General features: G+C 48.1%; 1 protein-coding gene across 1 annotated transcript; it reads right to left on the bottom strand.

Moving 5' to 3' along the window:
* Positions 1-1,571: 1,571 nt before the first annotated feature.
* LOC123048130 (tau-cadinol synthase-like) lies at positions 1,572-6,052 on the bottom strand. Its single transcript, XM_044471294.1, has 6 exons — positions 5,800-6,052; positions 5,350-5,719; positions 4,950-5,168; positions 4,716-4,851; positions 1,975-2,226; positions 1,572-1,865 (listed from the first exon to the last, which is right to left on the bottom strand). Exons 1-6 carry the CDS (start codon positions 6,041-6,043, stop codon positions 1,572-1,574), a joined length of 1,515 nt encoding a protein of 504 aa, XP_044327229.1. The 5' UTR covers positions 6,044-6,052.
* Positions 6,053-14,577: the final 8,525 nt, after the last annotated feature.

Here is a 14,577-nt window from a genome sequence, read left to right as displayed (position 1 = left end):
AAAGCACACACTTGTCAGGCACACACCATTGCGAGCCTCCTCGTCGCCGGCCTGCGTCGCTGCCAACATGTTTCCTCTTGAGCCAAAAAATTGAGATGCACGTCACTGAAACCCAATAAAACTAACCTAAATTAAAATATCCATATTTCTCCTATCTATCTCTATTCTCTGCACTAAGCAACAAAACAACGAGCCTTCCCTGCTGAATCACGCCTACATGAGGAAGATGAACCATGAGGAAGAGATTGGAAGAAGAGTGACACATTGGACCTCACCTCCGGGAGGACAATGAGCTGCGCACTTGTGCTCCTCCTGTCGAGTGCCGAGAGGGGTGGGGAAGAGGAGGAGTCCTGGCCCTGCGGCTGACGGACACGGGCATTGGCCACACGTCAACACGGCCGCCGGCCTGTTGAGCAGCGCATCACCCGACCACCGCGAGCGCCGGCGCTGGCGCCATCATCTCCGCGGGCTTGGAAGGGGACGGGGCGGTGGCGGCTGCGGAGAAGCGACACGAGCGGCGCCCTGCACACTCCTCCCGACGATGGCGAGGGGAGAGCAGCGGCGGTGGATCCGGTGGTGGCGGCGCTAGGGGCGGGAGGAAGGGGAGAGGGCAAGAGGTAGCCGACAGGGAGGAGGCGCCGGAGGAGATGGAGGAAGAGGCGAGGCTGGGACGGTGGCAGCGAGAGGGGGACGAGACGGTGGGGGAGGGGCGCGAGTGGCTAGGTCTCCACCATGGTAGCAGCTGCGATTTATATGGCACAAGCTGAAATGGCAAAAATGCCCCGGCGGGGCAAGGCAAGGAATTCACACGCGGTGGCACAGCGGGAGGTAACTTTTCATTGCTACAACGTCTCCGGTTCGATCCGACGGCTGAGATCAATCCAGGGCGAAATCCAACGGTCCAAAACGCATCATGAACGAGATCGGACGGCCCATATGCTCTGAGCTGAGGCTCGGTGCTCCCTTCGTCTCATACTTCTGGATGTGGGGAAGTTTCTTGCACTGGTGGCTGCATGTTGGCGCTTCCTTTTGTAAGCGGCGAGACGATGTGCAGGATTGATGTGTTTTTAGGCTGGTTGCTGTCGATTAATTTAAGAAATCGTTGACCCAATCAAAATCGTGAATCAAAATCCAATATTGATTACCTTAACTAAATGGGAGAGCTCGTTAAAAAAATAATTGATCCAGTCAAAATCGTGAACCAAATCTAAAATTGAACACCTTAATTGAACGAGAAAGCTACAAAATATGAGGAGCAAGGGGTATTAAATGATTGATTAATCTGGCTCCATGCATACAGACGTTCGGGTGCATCTCACATGCAACACATACATACACGGCATACACATCGGAACGTGAGCTCGTGTATGCTATATTATTTTTGAAAAGGGAAGGTCATCTGTCTCGACCTCCGCATGGACCACATCCTAGGTGTACAACACATGACCGACTTAATTAAACACGCGATATAAAACAATCAAAGTTGAAGGTAGTAAGAAAACAAGCCCTTATGGCATGCATGCATGAGGCAGCATGTAAGTTCGCCGCAGAGATTACGGTAGTGGTACTAGCTAGATGGGGATGGGCTTGAGGAAGAGGCCTTCAACGACTTCGTCAAGATGTGAGCTGAAGGTGAAGGCATCCTTCCTGCCGTTGTAGTACACCGGCATGCTGAGAGTGTAGCTGATAATCCGTTGCACCGCCGGTAGCAGGTCACGAGGATGTTCAAATCGAGCTTGGTTGGTGGTCTTCCATTCGTCTTCTGTCAGCGAATCCATCGCTGCAAAGGCGACCTCTTGTGTGACCTTGTGCTCATTCATGTAACACTCCACACAGTTGGCCACATCCCCCCGGTCCTTCCGACGCTGTTGAGATCATTATGTTAACTACATATATATACTATGCGAGAGATTACAATGAAAGCAGTATAGTTATAAAATCAATAAAATACATTGCATGTGAACAGGAACATACTTTAGATGAACCAGCAAGGTCATTCAATAAGCGCCCAATCTTAGCGCAGGCCACGACGACGTCAGGGTATCCAAGTGCCCAGTCGAGTGCTCCTTTAGGCAGTGCATCGCCAGTGGAAACCATCGTATACACACCTAGCGCCAGGATGCCCGTGGACATGACTGACAAATGCAATTTCTCTTTAAAGTTTGGCTTGTGTTTTTTGTGTACCCATTCAGCTTCTTGGAGGTAAGAACTAGATTGCTTTTGGAACTGCATGCAAAGGGTAACGATCAAAAACAAACATGTACTCTCTCTGCCGTTATACTTTAAATACAAGGCTCGTTTGACTTTTCAAAGTATCCAATGCAAGACTTTAACTACCATTTGTTATTCTAAAAAACTTTAACTACCATTTTAATTTTAATATCCTTCCAAAATAATCTACGGGTATATAACACAGGAGTAATACTAATGCAAGATAAAACAGTGACATATTCATTACACAAATTAGTGATCATCGATATACTTTTGCACAAATTAGTAGACAAATTTTGACAAAATCTTTTCTTTGTCCAAACAAATAATGGTTCCTTCACCTACTTTTTGCTAGATACCCGGCTGATGCCTTCCACCCTTGCAAACACTGAAACGCCTACGAGCCAAATCTATTCACTTATTCCACTTGCTAGCATGTGAGTGTGGCAAACATTCTATGTTTACGTTTAGAATCAAAACTATAAAACCACCTTACTGTTGTGTCGAATTGGACCATCTACTTTCTTTGTTGGATTTTTTCTCCACCAAGATCGCATAAGGCCTCTCCACGCTTGAGGAGTACGAAGACACCAACGAGGCTATCATCTTGAAAATTGAGGGTTCTGAACAAAGTCAAAATCTTTGCTTGCCTTCTCTGTCGCAACCAGCTGAACTCCATGGCAAACCTTGCTCAAGAGCACATCACCAACAATTATGTGCCTAAGTTTCCTCAACTACTTGGAGGACACCAGCCACATGTTCATCTTCCCCCTCCCCCTTCTCCGACATAATTTAGCAATGCCTAGGCATGCACCTTGCTTCTACTGTCTTAGACATATGAGAGTGTGATCTACTACTAGGACTTGACGTGTATTCCTGGTGTTTCATTCTGCTCACTATTTGGGATGCGAGAAACACCAAGAGTTTCAGGGGACAAGACGTCCACAGTGCCATGACTATGAAACTCAATGTTGCGGACATAGATCTTTGGCCACACCACCTATACAAACCGTGTGATAAGGTGGACGCTTACTTGTGGATGCTATACTTCCCATCACATGCAATCGTGCCTATGTAATATTTCCTGTAATTTTCACATGTTTTTATTACTGTTACTGTTTGATTAATATATACATGAGGGGGAGCTCCCCTCCGAAGATAAGTCAATTTTTATTGTTAATGTTCCACGACATTTGCAGGTGATTCCAGTCCCAACTTTGTGGACCAGTAGCTTAGTCTATGGAGTCATATTCAAAGAACACAAAATTACAGAAAATATAGAGACTGAGACACATTATGTAGGAGGACCATTTTTCTGTTTATTTATGTCTTCTCAAACAATTGTATAATTGTGTAAGCAAACATGTTAGAGTTCCTCCTTACATACATACATAAAGAACTATCTGGGTGAAAGGGATAATGTCCAAACCAGACATTAGGCCATCTTCAACGCAAGGGCTCTTGCATAGGCGCCTAGGAATATAAATAAATAGTTTTTTGTTTGGTGCATGTGTTAAGAGTCCGTGGTCCCAACACTACCAGCTATTTATGGGCGCTTATGAATACAGAAAAATAACACAAAGTTATGCTAGCGTCTGAGGACACAATTGGCATCGACGTAAACGGAAAACCCCAGCTCGCCCGGGAATCTGGCAAAACCACTGGGATTTAAACCCTGGCGGCTGCTCTTAGCGTCCGCGTTGTATGTGCCCACAGTTTCAAGGCTGTCTAGAATGAATTAGGGATAATAGGTAATGGTTTGATCACGTGGAACTTGGTGGTGGTTTTAGCATCACAAGTTCACAGAAGAAACCAGAATAATGTTCAATAAACCTAACTACCGAACATTGACAGATTATCTCGTTAAAAGTTGTCCCAAAAGAATGGAACTGAAAGTATAATTTCTCTTTGGTCTACACTAAAAGCCCTACTGTATATTTGGCACAGTAAATCATAAAGAGCTGGATAACTTGGAATGTTCAGCCAAGCGTACTTAGGATATTGTGTCGACAATTGGCATTTTATGTTCAGCCAAATTAGAATATTCTTCTTAATTTACGAAAGATGTACATTTCCATTCATCATACTTGTCTATGTAGTCGTTTCAATTTTTTTACTTGTCTATGTAGTCGTTTCTTAAAAGATGCTTTACTTCTATTTTGATAGCAATTCAAACAATTCAAAAAGAAGCTTTACTTGAGAATGTTTGCAGCCCGCAACACGTTTTGGCATCAAGTCTTATCCAACATTTTCAGATTTGTTTATAACCCTACACATAGCTTTTATGATCAGATCCGCCTGTTCATTTGTTACACTCACGGGCCATATAACCTAAACATGTCTTTTAACATCAAGATGTACTTAAGATAGGTACTTCAATCCGGTCCGAATTAATTGACGCAGCCTCTATACAATGTTTGTAGAGGTTGCGTTAATTAATTTGTATCGGAGGGACTAATTTCTTTACGGAATTCTGTGATGTGAGCAATCGATTGGTGTTGTACCTCCTTCTTGATGTGATCAATTGGGTACTTCCTATTGAGAGCCAGTTCATCATCGAATTCCTTAAAGCAGCTCAGTAATTTATTATAGAACTTCTTCAGGTACTCTGGCACAAGAGAAATGGCGCTTTCATCCCATCTGCATGGAAAACTAATTAGTTAATAATAGCAATAATTAATTCAGTTGCTATCACCGATTTTTTTTGTTGATCTCAAGAGATCAGTGGGAGAGTAAACCTTTGTATGGCAGCGTCTAGCATCCGAAATTCCTCTAAGGTGGAACCATCGTCACATATGTCATCCAAAAATGTGTGCACTGCAGTTAACTTGGCAAAGAACATTCGTGGGAGCGACCAGTCTTCCTCATAGAACAAGGAGTATCCCCAAACGTAGCACTCCACCACACGATCCCGAACAAAACTTAGTTCCACATATCCAGAAAAATCATTCCACCACCTGCAAAATCCATGCATGCTTATTTAAATTGGACACACACACACACACACACACACACACACACACACACACACACACACACACACACACACACACACACACACACACACACACACACGCACGCGCGCACGCACACACACAGAGTTGTATATATATCAAAGAAGATGGCGCTTGTGCATACTCAGATATAGCTTTGAGCTCCTTCAAGTGAACATGCCGCAGGTGATTAAATTCCAGCTTTGCAAGTTCAAGAAGAACTGGATTGTGCCCTTCTTGTTCGCCTTCTAGCATGTAGGGGAGTGCCTCCAACCTCTTGTGAGTCCTTGGTAGTGGTAAGTGAAGGGCACGCTTGACTTGCTTGGCTAAAAAGGAGTCGAGACTGGGTACCAACAATTCCAGGTGATGCCTCGCGAAAGTGATGGCCTCTTCTAGTTCCGTCTCTCCATGGGTTAAAACATATGCAGCGTTATATAGACACAAAAGTCCCTTTGGTTCTTTTGCTATGTCCACATTGAAGGTCCCATCTTCGCCCTTGAACTTTTTGAATACATCTGCAAGAACAATTCATGTAAATTCATTTTTATAAGGTGTTCATGCAAGGTATTCAATATTTACATATGTAGATGGATACCTGGAGATACCCAAAGTCCATGTTCCCTAAGAAGGCGGAACTGAAGAGCAACCTCGTGAAGGCTCGAGCTACTGATTTCACTTTCATGGATGTCACTTAGTGCATCACCTATCTGTATTTCAAAGAGGTGTTCTATTCCTAGGCGTTGGACTGCATCCACCAAGTTCATTCTCTCTAACTTATTACTGCAAGTCTTAAACAACATCTGAACATCTTCCTTCAGTTTATCAGTTCTAACCTTCATCCATTCCTCTGACCTCTGCAATAATTTACTGGTTACAATTAGCTAAACTTTTAGTTAACGCTACAATTAAACATGCGGGATGATAAGGAAGCTTTAGCGTACTATCAGAGTAAATGAGAATTTAAAATTTTGATGAAATGATTTTGAGGTGTACTGAGCATAAACCTGCCTATGCATATCTACATGTCTACTGGCTTCACAATCATTTCTACTTTGTAAAAGATACTCCGTCTACCCATAATATAAGAATGTTTTTCAAGCTAGCTAACATAGCTTGAAAAAGGTTCTTATATTATGGGGCGGAGGGAGTAATAACTTGGAATTATGAATTGAAGGGTTTATTTGTGTGTGGGCGTGATTTTTTAAAAGAATTTATGGATTAATTAGATTTTTTGAAACTACTCAAGTGAAAACATAACTAAATTGGGTGACCTTAAGTATATCCAGTTAATTTTATTCGGGCAGAAATTAGTGGCGGTGAAAGTCAGTGGAGGTCATAGCCCATTTGGAAGTGGCTCGTCAGAGGGAGGCCCAGAGCCCATTTTGTGAAGAGAAAAATAAATACAGAAAACAATACAAAATCTTGGCACCGTTTGAATCCTGTGTCAAGAGGCAACGGCAGCTTGACTTGGCTTTGGCTAAGTCAGAGGAGCCGCTTCCTAATCCATGCAAGCGCCCAAATGTATTGAATTTGTCATTCCTTAATCCTTTATAACACAGATTCAAAGTTGGTCACCAAACTATAATTTGTTAGTATGCCTAAAGGTCGATGCACAGAACTACGTAAGGTGTAATTTTGTCACCAAATCACCATTTGTTGGATAAAGTTCAATGGACAGAACAACCTACAGGTGTAATACATCACTACATAATCTAGAAATGAAACTAGTTGCTATGGCTCAGCAGGCTGCGGCGGCTGTCTTCATCAGAACCACTAGAGGGTACCTCACTAGAGGATGGCCTCGAAGACAACACCCCTAAGTCGGTGAGGGTGCGCTCTTTCTGGCCGCGACCCCCTGTAGTGGCTCTCCCCCCACCTCGCCCTCTAGGGGCTCTCCCCCCGCCCCCTCCTCCTCTAGGGGCACCTCTCCCTCGACCTCCCTGTGAGGAGTCATCGTCAAGTAGCCGGGGGGGAGGATTACGTGCTCGACCACTCCGACTAGGCAGGCCAACGACCTTGCGTAGGAAACCCATGCCGTCGGCCTTCCCCTTGCCCATGTTCCACGAACCTGCATTGAAAAGAGAATAAGCAATTAGTAAATTAATGAAATGAAGGAAAAGGCATGAAAATAAACACATTAATAAAAAGGCATGAAAGGCATATTCCTAAACTATAGAAAAAAATACTTGACACGTACATCTGCTAGAAACCATATGAATCATCACTGTTGTAACCTCTTTCTCGGTCCGTCTCATCATCACTATCAATCATATCATCTTCGTTGTCTGACGGAGGTGGAGGCTCTTCCTCGTCGTCAGCGTCTAAGTTTAACTTTTCTAGCATAAGTATGTCATTTTCATTGGGGAGGCGCCGCCGAAATCCTGTCTCGGAACGGGGTAGAACATGGAGAACATACCCAATCTACACATCCTCGGGCTGTCCGTGGAAAACGCTGGACAATCCGAAAGAGCTGCGGTGATAAATATGCAATTGAATGCATATTTATCGATGCAACCCTTTCGGACGGGAGACGCCTAGGTTACGCGACATGACTTGAGAATGTAATCTAGTGACATGATTCGTAGCTCACCCTCGGCTGTAGAGGAAGTAGTCGAACAGCGGAGGGACAATCGGGGTCCAACAGCTCCTACGACGATCACTCCACCGAGGTGGAACACCACAGAACCTGCACCGTATCATCATCAATATCATCATCGTCATCATCATCATCTATCATCATGTAACAATCATCGAAGCATAAAAAAATCATCATCATCATCATTTATCTTGATCCAACAATCATCATCATTTATCATCTCTTCCGAAAAAATGGAAATCTATCATCATCATCATCTAAAAATTATCAAGGCATAAAAAAGCACTATCATCTATCATCAACATCATCATCTATCATCATCAACATCATAATCTATCATCATCAACATCATAATCTATCATCATCAACATCGTCATCTATCATCTAATTTTTTTTGCATTTCTTGCATTTCTCACATTTCTAACTATCATCAAATCATCTATCATCTAACTATCATCATACATAATGCATGCATCCATCCATCTAACCATCTATCATCATACATAATGCATCCATCCATCTATCATCTAACTAAATTAAACAAAATTGCTTCAAAGAGGGAGGGAAGGAGCTCACCGTGTGGGAGGGCCGGCTGGGGGGGGAGGGCAGGCACGGAGGGGGAGGCGGAGGGGAGCTCGGGCTCGGGCTAGGACGACCGGAGCATCGACAGAGGAGGGCCGGTGCAGCCTAGCCGCCGGCCGGAGCAACGGTTGGGCGGCGGTGAGGGAGGAGTGGGCTCGGAGAGGTCCGGCCGGACCGAGGTCGACGAGGGCGTGGCCAGGGAGGAGTCCACGCGCCCCACTGCGGCAAGGGAAGGGCGGCGGCGACGCGAGCCGAGATGACGAGGCCGGGGCGGAGCGCGGGTGGGGCGGGCTACGGCGAGTGGCGAGCGAAGGGCGGCGGCCCAGAGCGCGGGTGGGGCGGCGACGGAGCAGGGCGAGGGAAGGGCGGAGGCAGCGAACGGCGGAAGGGCAGCGGTGGGCGGAGCAGAGGATCCGGCGGCGGCGCGGGTGTGGGTCGGGGGAAAGGGGGAGATGGGGAATGGGTGGTGCGGGGGCGAACCGCAGCGGATAAGGCAATCCTATGCCGACGGCCAAACCGTCGGCATAGGCCTGGCCCTTTGCGATGTCATCGATCTGTGGCCCACATGGCAGCGAGAGGGCCATCGAGTGGATAAGGTGGCTGTATGCCGACGGCCAGGCCGTCGGCATAGATAGGAGGCCTATGCCGACGGCATAGCCGTCGGCATAGATGGCAACTACTTTTTTTTGAAAAAATAGTCCCACCTCGCCGAGGAAAAGCAATTTGACCTGTTTAAATAGTTCACTAATCCATACGTTATAAGCTCTGGTATTCATTAAACTTATATGAAGAAAATGGACAGTTGCTGTGAACTTTTCAGTGCTCGGGCACCGGGCGTGCCCGGGCAGCCGGCCCGGTGCCCGAGCACTAAAAGGTTCACAGCAATTGTACATTTTCAATAATGAATATTGGAGTTTTTAATCAATTCAATTAGTACATTTTTAGATTCTTAGTTTATCGTCTGTATGGGACTCGGTACCCGGCACCTGGAGGGGGAAACGGACGCGTCGGGTCTACACGGAGGGGATCTTGCCGTGGGTCTGGCCCGGATGTTGCTTCAAAGTGTTCCTATGGGCTGACCTACCACAACCGGGTGGATAGGTCCACTGCTCAAAGCCCGTCCGTGCAAAGTCAAAGGGCTAGATCCCGTGGTCAAACGCTACAGGGTTAGGCGGGACGGGGGCACTGGGGGCAGCAATGCCACCCGAGCATCGCACCGGGCCCTCATACATGCGGGGTGCTATGGTGGCATGTCCCAAGAGGCGGCACGCGTCTCCGGGGTGAGCCCCCCCTCACGGACGGCGCCACCGCCGGCACCTGGAGGGGGGAAACGGGCGCGTCGGGTCTACACGGAGGGGATCTTGCCGTGGGTCTGACCCGGATGTTGCTCCAAAGTGTTCCTATGGGCTGACCTACCACAACCGGGTGGATAGGTCCACTGCTCAAAGCCCGTCCGTGCAAAGTCAAAGGGCTAGATCCCGTGGTCAAACGCTACAGGGTTAGGCGGGACGGGGGCCCTGGGGGTTAGCAATGCCACCCGAGCGTCGCACCGGGCCCTCATACATGCGGGGTGCTGTGGTGGCATGTCCCAAGACGCGGCACGCGTCTCTGGGGTGTGCCCCCCTCACGGACGGCGCCGCCGCCGGCACCTGGAGGGGGGAAACGGGCGCGTCGGGTCTACACGGAGGGGATCTTGCCGTGGGTCTGGCCCGGATGTTGCTCCAAAGTGTTCCTATGGGCTGACCTACCACAACCGGGTGGATAGGTCCACTGCTCAAAGCCCGTCCGTGCAAAGTCAAAGGGCTAGATCCCGTGGTCAAACGCTACAGGGTTAGGCGGGACGGGGGCCCTGGGGGGTAGCAATGCCACCCGAGCGTCGCACCGGGCCCTCATACATGCGGGGTGGTGTGGTGGCATGTCCCAAGAGGCGGCACGCGTCTCCGGGGTGTGCCCCCCTCACGGACGGCGACGCCGCCGACACCTGGTGGGGGGAAACGGGCGCGTCGGGTCTACACGGAGGGGATCTTGCCGTGGGTCTGGCCGCATGTTGCTCCAAAGTGTTCCTATGGACTGACCTAACACAACCGGGTGGATAGGTCCACTACTCAAAGCCCGTCTGTGCAAAGTCAAAGGGCTAGATCCCGTGGGTAAACGCTACAGGGTTAGGCGGGACGGGGGCCCTGGGGGGTAGCAATGCCACCCGAGCGTCGCACCGGGCCCTCATACATGCGGGGTGGTGTGGTGGCATGTCCCAAGAGGCGGCACGCGTCTCTGGGGTGTGCCCCCCCTCACGGACGGCGCCGCCGCCGGCACCTGGAGGGGCGAAACGGGCGCGTCGGGTCTACACGGATGGGATCTTGCCGTGGGTCTGGCCCGGATGTTGCTCCAAAGTGTTCCTAAGGGCTGACCTACCACAACCGGGTGGATAGGTCCAATAGCTCAAAGCCCGTCCGTGCAAAGTCAAAGGGCTAGATCCCGTGGTCAAACGCTACAGGGTTAGGCGGGACGGGGGCCCTGGGGGTAGCAATGCCACCCGAGCGTCGCACCGGGCCCTCATACATGCGGGGTGGTGTGGTGGCATGTCCCAAGAGGCGGCACGCATCTCCGGGGTGTGCCCCCATCCAAGTGACGGCGGCACTGCTTTGCGTGCAGGGGGCACACCGCGGAGCTCCAAGACGGGCGTCTACGCATGCCTGAACACTTTCACATATGCATCGGGACCCGTGCCATGTTTTGGTGACATAGCTACACCCCGAATCCCCCACCAACTAGAATTCCCTCCGTGTCGACCGTTTCCCCCCTCCGTGACACGGCGATAGCGACGTTCGTAACGGGGGGCAATCGATATACAATCAGGGTATGTTTTTTTAGATAAGGCATAATTATCTTATGCAAAAACAAAAACTAAAATAAAGTAAAAATGAGAAAATAAAGTAAAAATAAAAAAAAGTTATGCCAACGGCGAGGCCGTCGGCATACCTGTGCACACACGGAGGTGCAGTCCCACGGATCGATGACGTGGCACGGCACATGGATCGATGACGTGGCAGATGGGCCTATGCCGACGGCTATACCGTAGGCATATATATGCCATAGGTAGTATAAAGCGAAATTTAAAATAAAACTAAATAAATCTATGCCGATGGCTAGGCCGTTGGCATATCTGTACACACACGGAGGTGCAGTCCCACGGATCGATGATGTGGCATAGCACACGGATCGATGACGTGGCAGAGGGGTATGGGCCAGGTCTGTGCCGACGGCACAGCCGTCGGCATAGGGCCGGCACGGGTATGCCGACGGCCGCCGTTACCACCCGTCGGTGTAGGCTCAACGTCGTCAAACGGTCAGCGCTGACGGCAAGGGCTATGCCGACGGGCCCCGTAGGCATACCTGGAGCGGTCCCGACGGCCTCATATATGCCGACGGCCCCGTCGGCATATATGGATTTATGCCGACGACTTTTCTACGCCTACGGCCTGCCCTTGGCCGTCGGCATAGCTGCATTTATGCCGACGGGTGCCGTCGGCATAGATTTGGCCGTCGGCAAACGAAGTTTTTCTGGTAGTGATTCATGATACAGCCATCAATGACGAATCAAGGAAAGAAACTTAGTCAGGCCCCACGTAAAATAAGCTAGGGATAATGATTAGGATTAACTCAAGGAGTCCATCGCGCGCTGCAAAGCTCACCCGTGGGAATGTCTTTTCGCATTGATTGTTTCCTCGTTCCTTGCCGCCCATGATTTCTCTCTTCTATCCTCTGCCTATGAATTAGTTGCTAAATAAATGACTTATGCATGCTAAAGATTACCCACATTGGAAGTAATATAGATAATAACATCACACATATCTAGATAAAATAGATGATGTGACAAGCAATAAATGAAGAAAGAGAAAAAAGCAGTAATATAGCTAGTTATAGTAGTATGAGTAACATCACACATATAAATGCAAGATGAGTTTATAGACTAATAAATAAAGTGTTGCATGTTACCACACATATATTACTCCCCACTGTAGAGGTAGTAATATAGATTAATAACATATGCATGTTAGTAGTTTATGTTAATATCCATTGAGTTAGTTTTAGGTGACGGACTGAAGCCGGTTTGCATGCAAGGGATTTCATGCCTGCATGGGCTAGCTAAACTGTCATCGCCATTAATTATGGATTCATTGTACAGATTTTTGGGCTAGTTACCAGAGAGAGTTGTGGCGCGCCTATTGGTGGTTTCCATGTTAATGTATTTTTGCCTCGTTCAATCATTAGTCACCTAGGTCGCACGACTCCTGCTAAGGGCATCTCCACCGCTCTCTAAAATGGCATAGTATTTGTTCATGAACTGGTCTGAATTGGTCTATGGAGAAGGATACATGAGCCAACCATCCAATGCTATACTATACCTCAAATGTCGGCTTTTATTAACTTCAAAAAATTAGCGTTCCACCAAATTATTGATTTGATCTGTATATTAGCTTTGCTTTTGCAAACTCAGTGTGCACATCCTTCCGCCAACCCAGTGTGTGCTTTAGCTACCTTCCGGAAACTCAAACTCCGCGTACTAATCTAATTCAGTGTACTAAGCTAGCTTCCGCCAACTCAGTGTACTAATCAAACTCAGTGTACTAATTATGGTGGCTAGCTTCCAGTAACTCTAATCATTCATGCTTTAGCTAGCTTCCGCCAAATCTAGTAGCATTTGGAGATAATAAAAAGTGAAAATATATAAAAACAAAGTGTTTAGTGTTTAGTGGCTTTCGTCATACTCAAATAGCAGCGCTTCGGGCCTCCAGCCATCCGGACGGAGAGGAAAGGGGTATGTGGTGGCTTTTGGTTCGTCGTGTGGATGTCGACACCAACAAACACAAAAAAGCACGCTAATTCGACATTAAGGCGTCGGTATAACATAACCGGGCCACATTACGTTTTAGCTAATTTGCTCACTACGGCGCTATAGCATGCTATTTGACGCTAAACTCAATAACATTGTTGCGGTTTAGCATGTACCATACAGCAGCCCATGAGGCATCACCGCATCGCATTGGTCCAACTCACTTTCGCTCTCTTAGATGCAACATATACAGCCTAACCTAGCCAACTCATCACCAATTCCCACCAAACTCGTGACCTAGGGTGGCGACGATGGCGGCGTTCGTGACTCCTGTGCGAAGGCGGCGGTGACAGTTCGTGAACTGTAGTAGCTCCTATCCACCCTCCTCCAAGTAGAGGGGTCGGCCAGGCCTCCAACTTCAGCAACACAGCGCTGATGTCAACCACGCCATCGGACCAACAAGTCAGCCACCGATGCTTCTCTGTTTAATTAGGAGTGTTCCCTTTCCTTACAAATCAAGAGTGTACATGCCCTGAATCTAGCTCTTGTATGATTCTTTGTTTAATTTGGAGTGTCCCTTTCCTTGTAAATTATGAAAGCCTTTAAATTTCGTGATATATACATTTTTAAGCAAAACACTATTTTCAAATATAGCACACTATAACTTGCATAGCATTTGGAGAAGGGCGACGCTAAATGGTGTAGCATGCAATTTTTTCATTGGTTCAGACTCCTGCAAAGCCCTCCCAAGTTTGCTTCCAGTTTGCAGAAAATGGCGAAGCAGATTGGTCCAGGGATCAATGTCGGAAGATGTTGGATGGCAAATTTTGCCCAGAACACTCAGTCCAGATGCTTGTGGGCGGTTTGAGGGTCCGCATTGAAGATGCCCGAAGGGCAAATCCAATGCGGCAAAATATTTCGTCCGCTCTCATTCGTTTGGGTCCCTGAGGCCAGAAATCATGTCCCAACGTGGTGACCCATTTCGCGTTTCTGTCAGTTTCATGTCTGTGGGACGCAAATCCTGACCCAAATTTGGGGGCGGATTTCCGTCCACACGGATAGGAGATGGACGCGCTGCACGTCCACTCGATGCGCACCTCTGGCCCATGCGGTAGCTACCCAACTACCTCCACCCGGTCCTTTTAAAATGCCACACATGCAAGGGCCGCCAATCCATGCCTACTGCTTCCCCCTCCCCTGACACTATCCACATCAAAACTTAGGCCACCCCCCGTCCACCGCCAGTGCAAATGCCGTGGAAGTGGATCCAAGCATGATCATGCGTCCAGGCCCTATGGCGCCGTATGGCCACTTTCATGTTGACATCACCAGGGACTGCGCCACCGTGGCGGGTGACGGTG

Source organism: Triticum aestivum, chromosome 2D (genome assembly GCF_018294505.1).
Source record: "Triticum aestivum cultivar Chinese Spring chromosome 2D, IWGSC CS RefSeq v2.1, whole genome shotgun sequence".
NCBI lineage: Eukaryota > Viridiplantae > Streptophyta > Magnoliopsida > Poales > Poaceae > Triticum > Triticum aestivum.
This window is presented reverse-complemented; position numbering and strand designations above follow the sequence as displayed.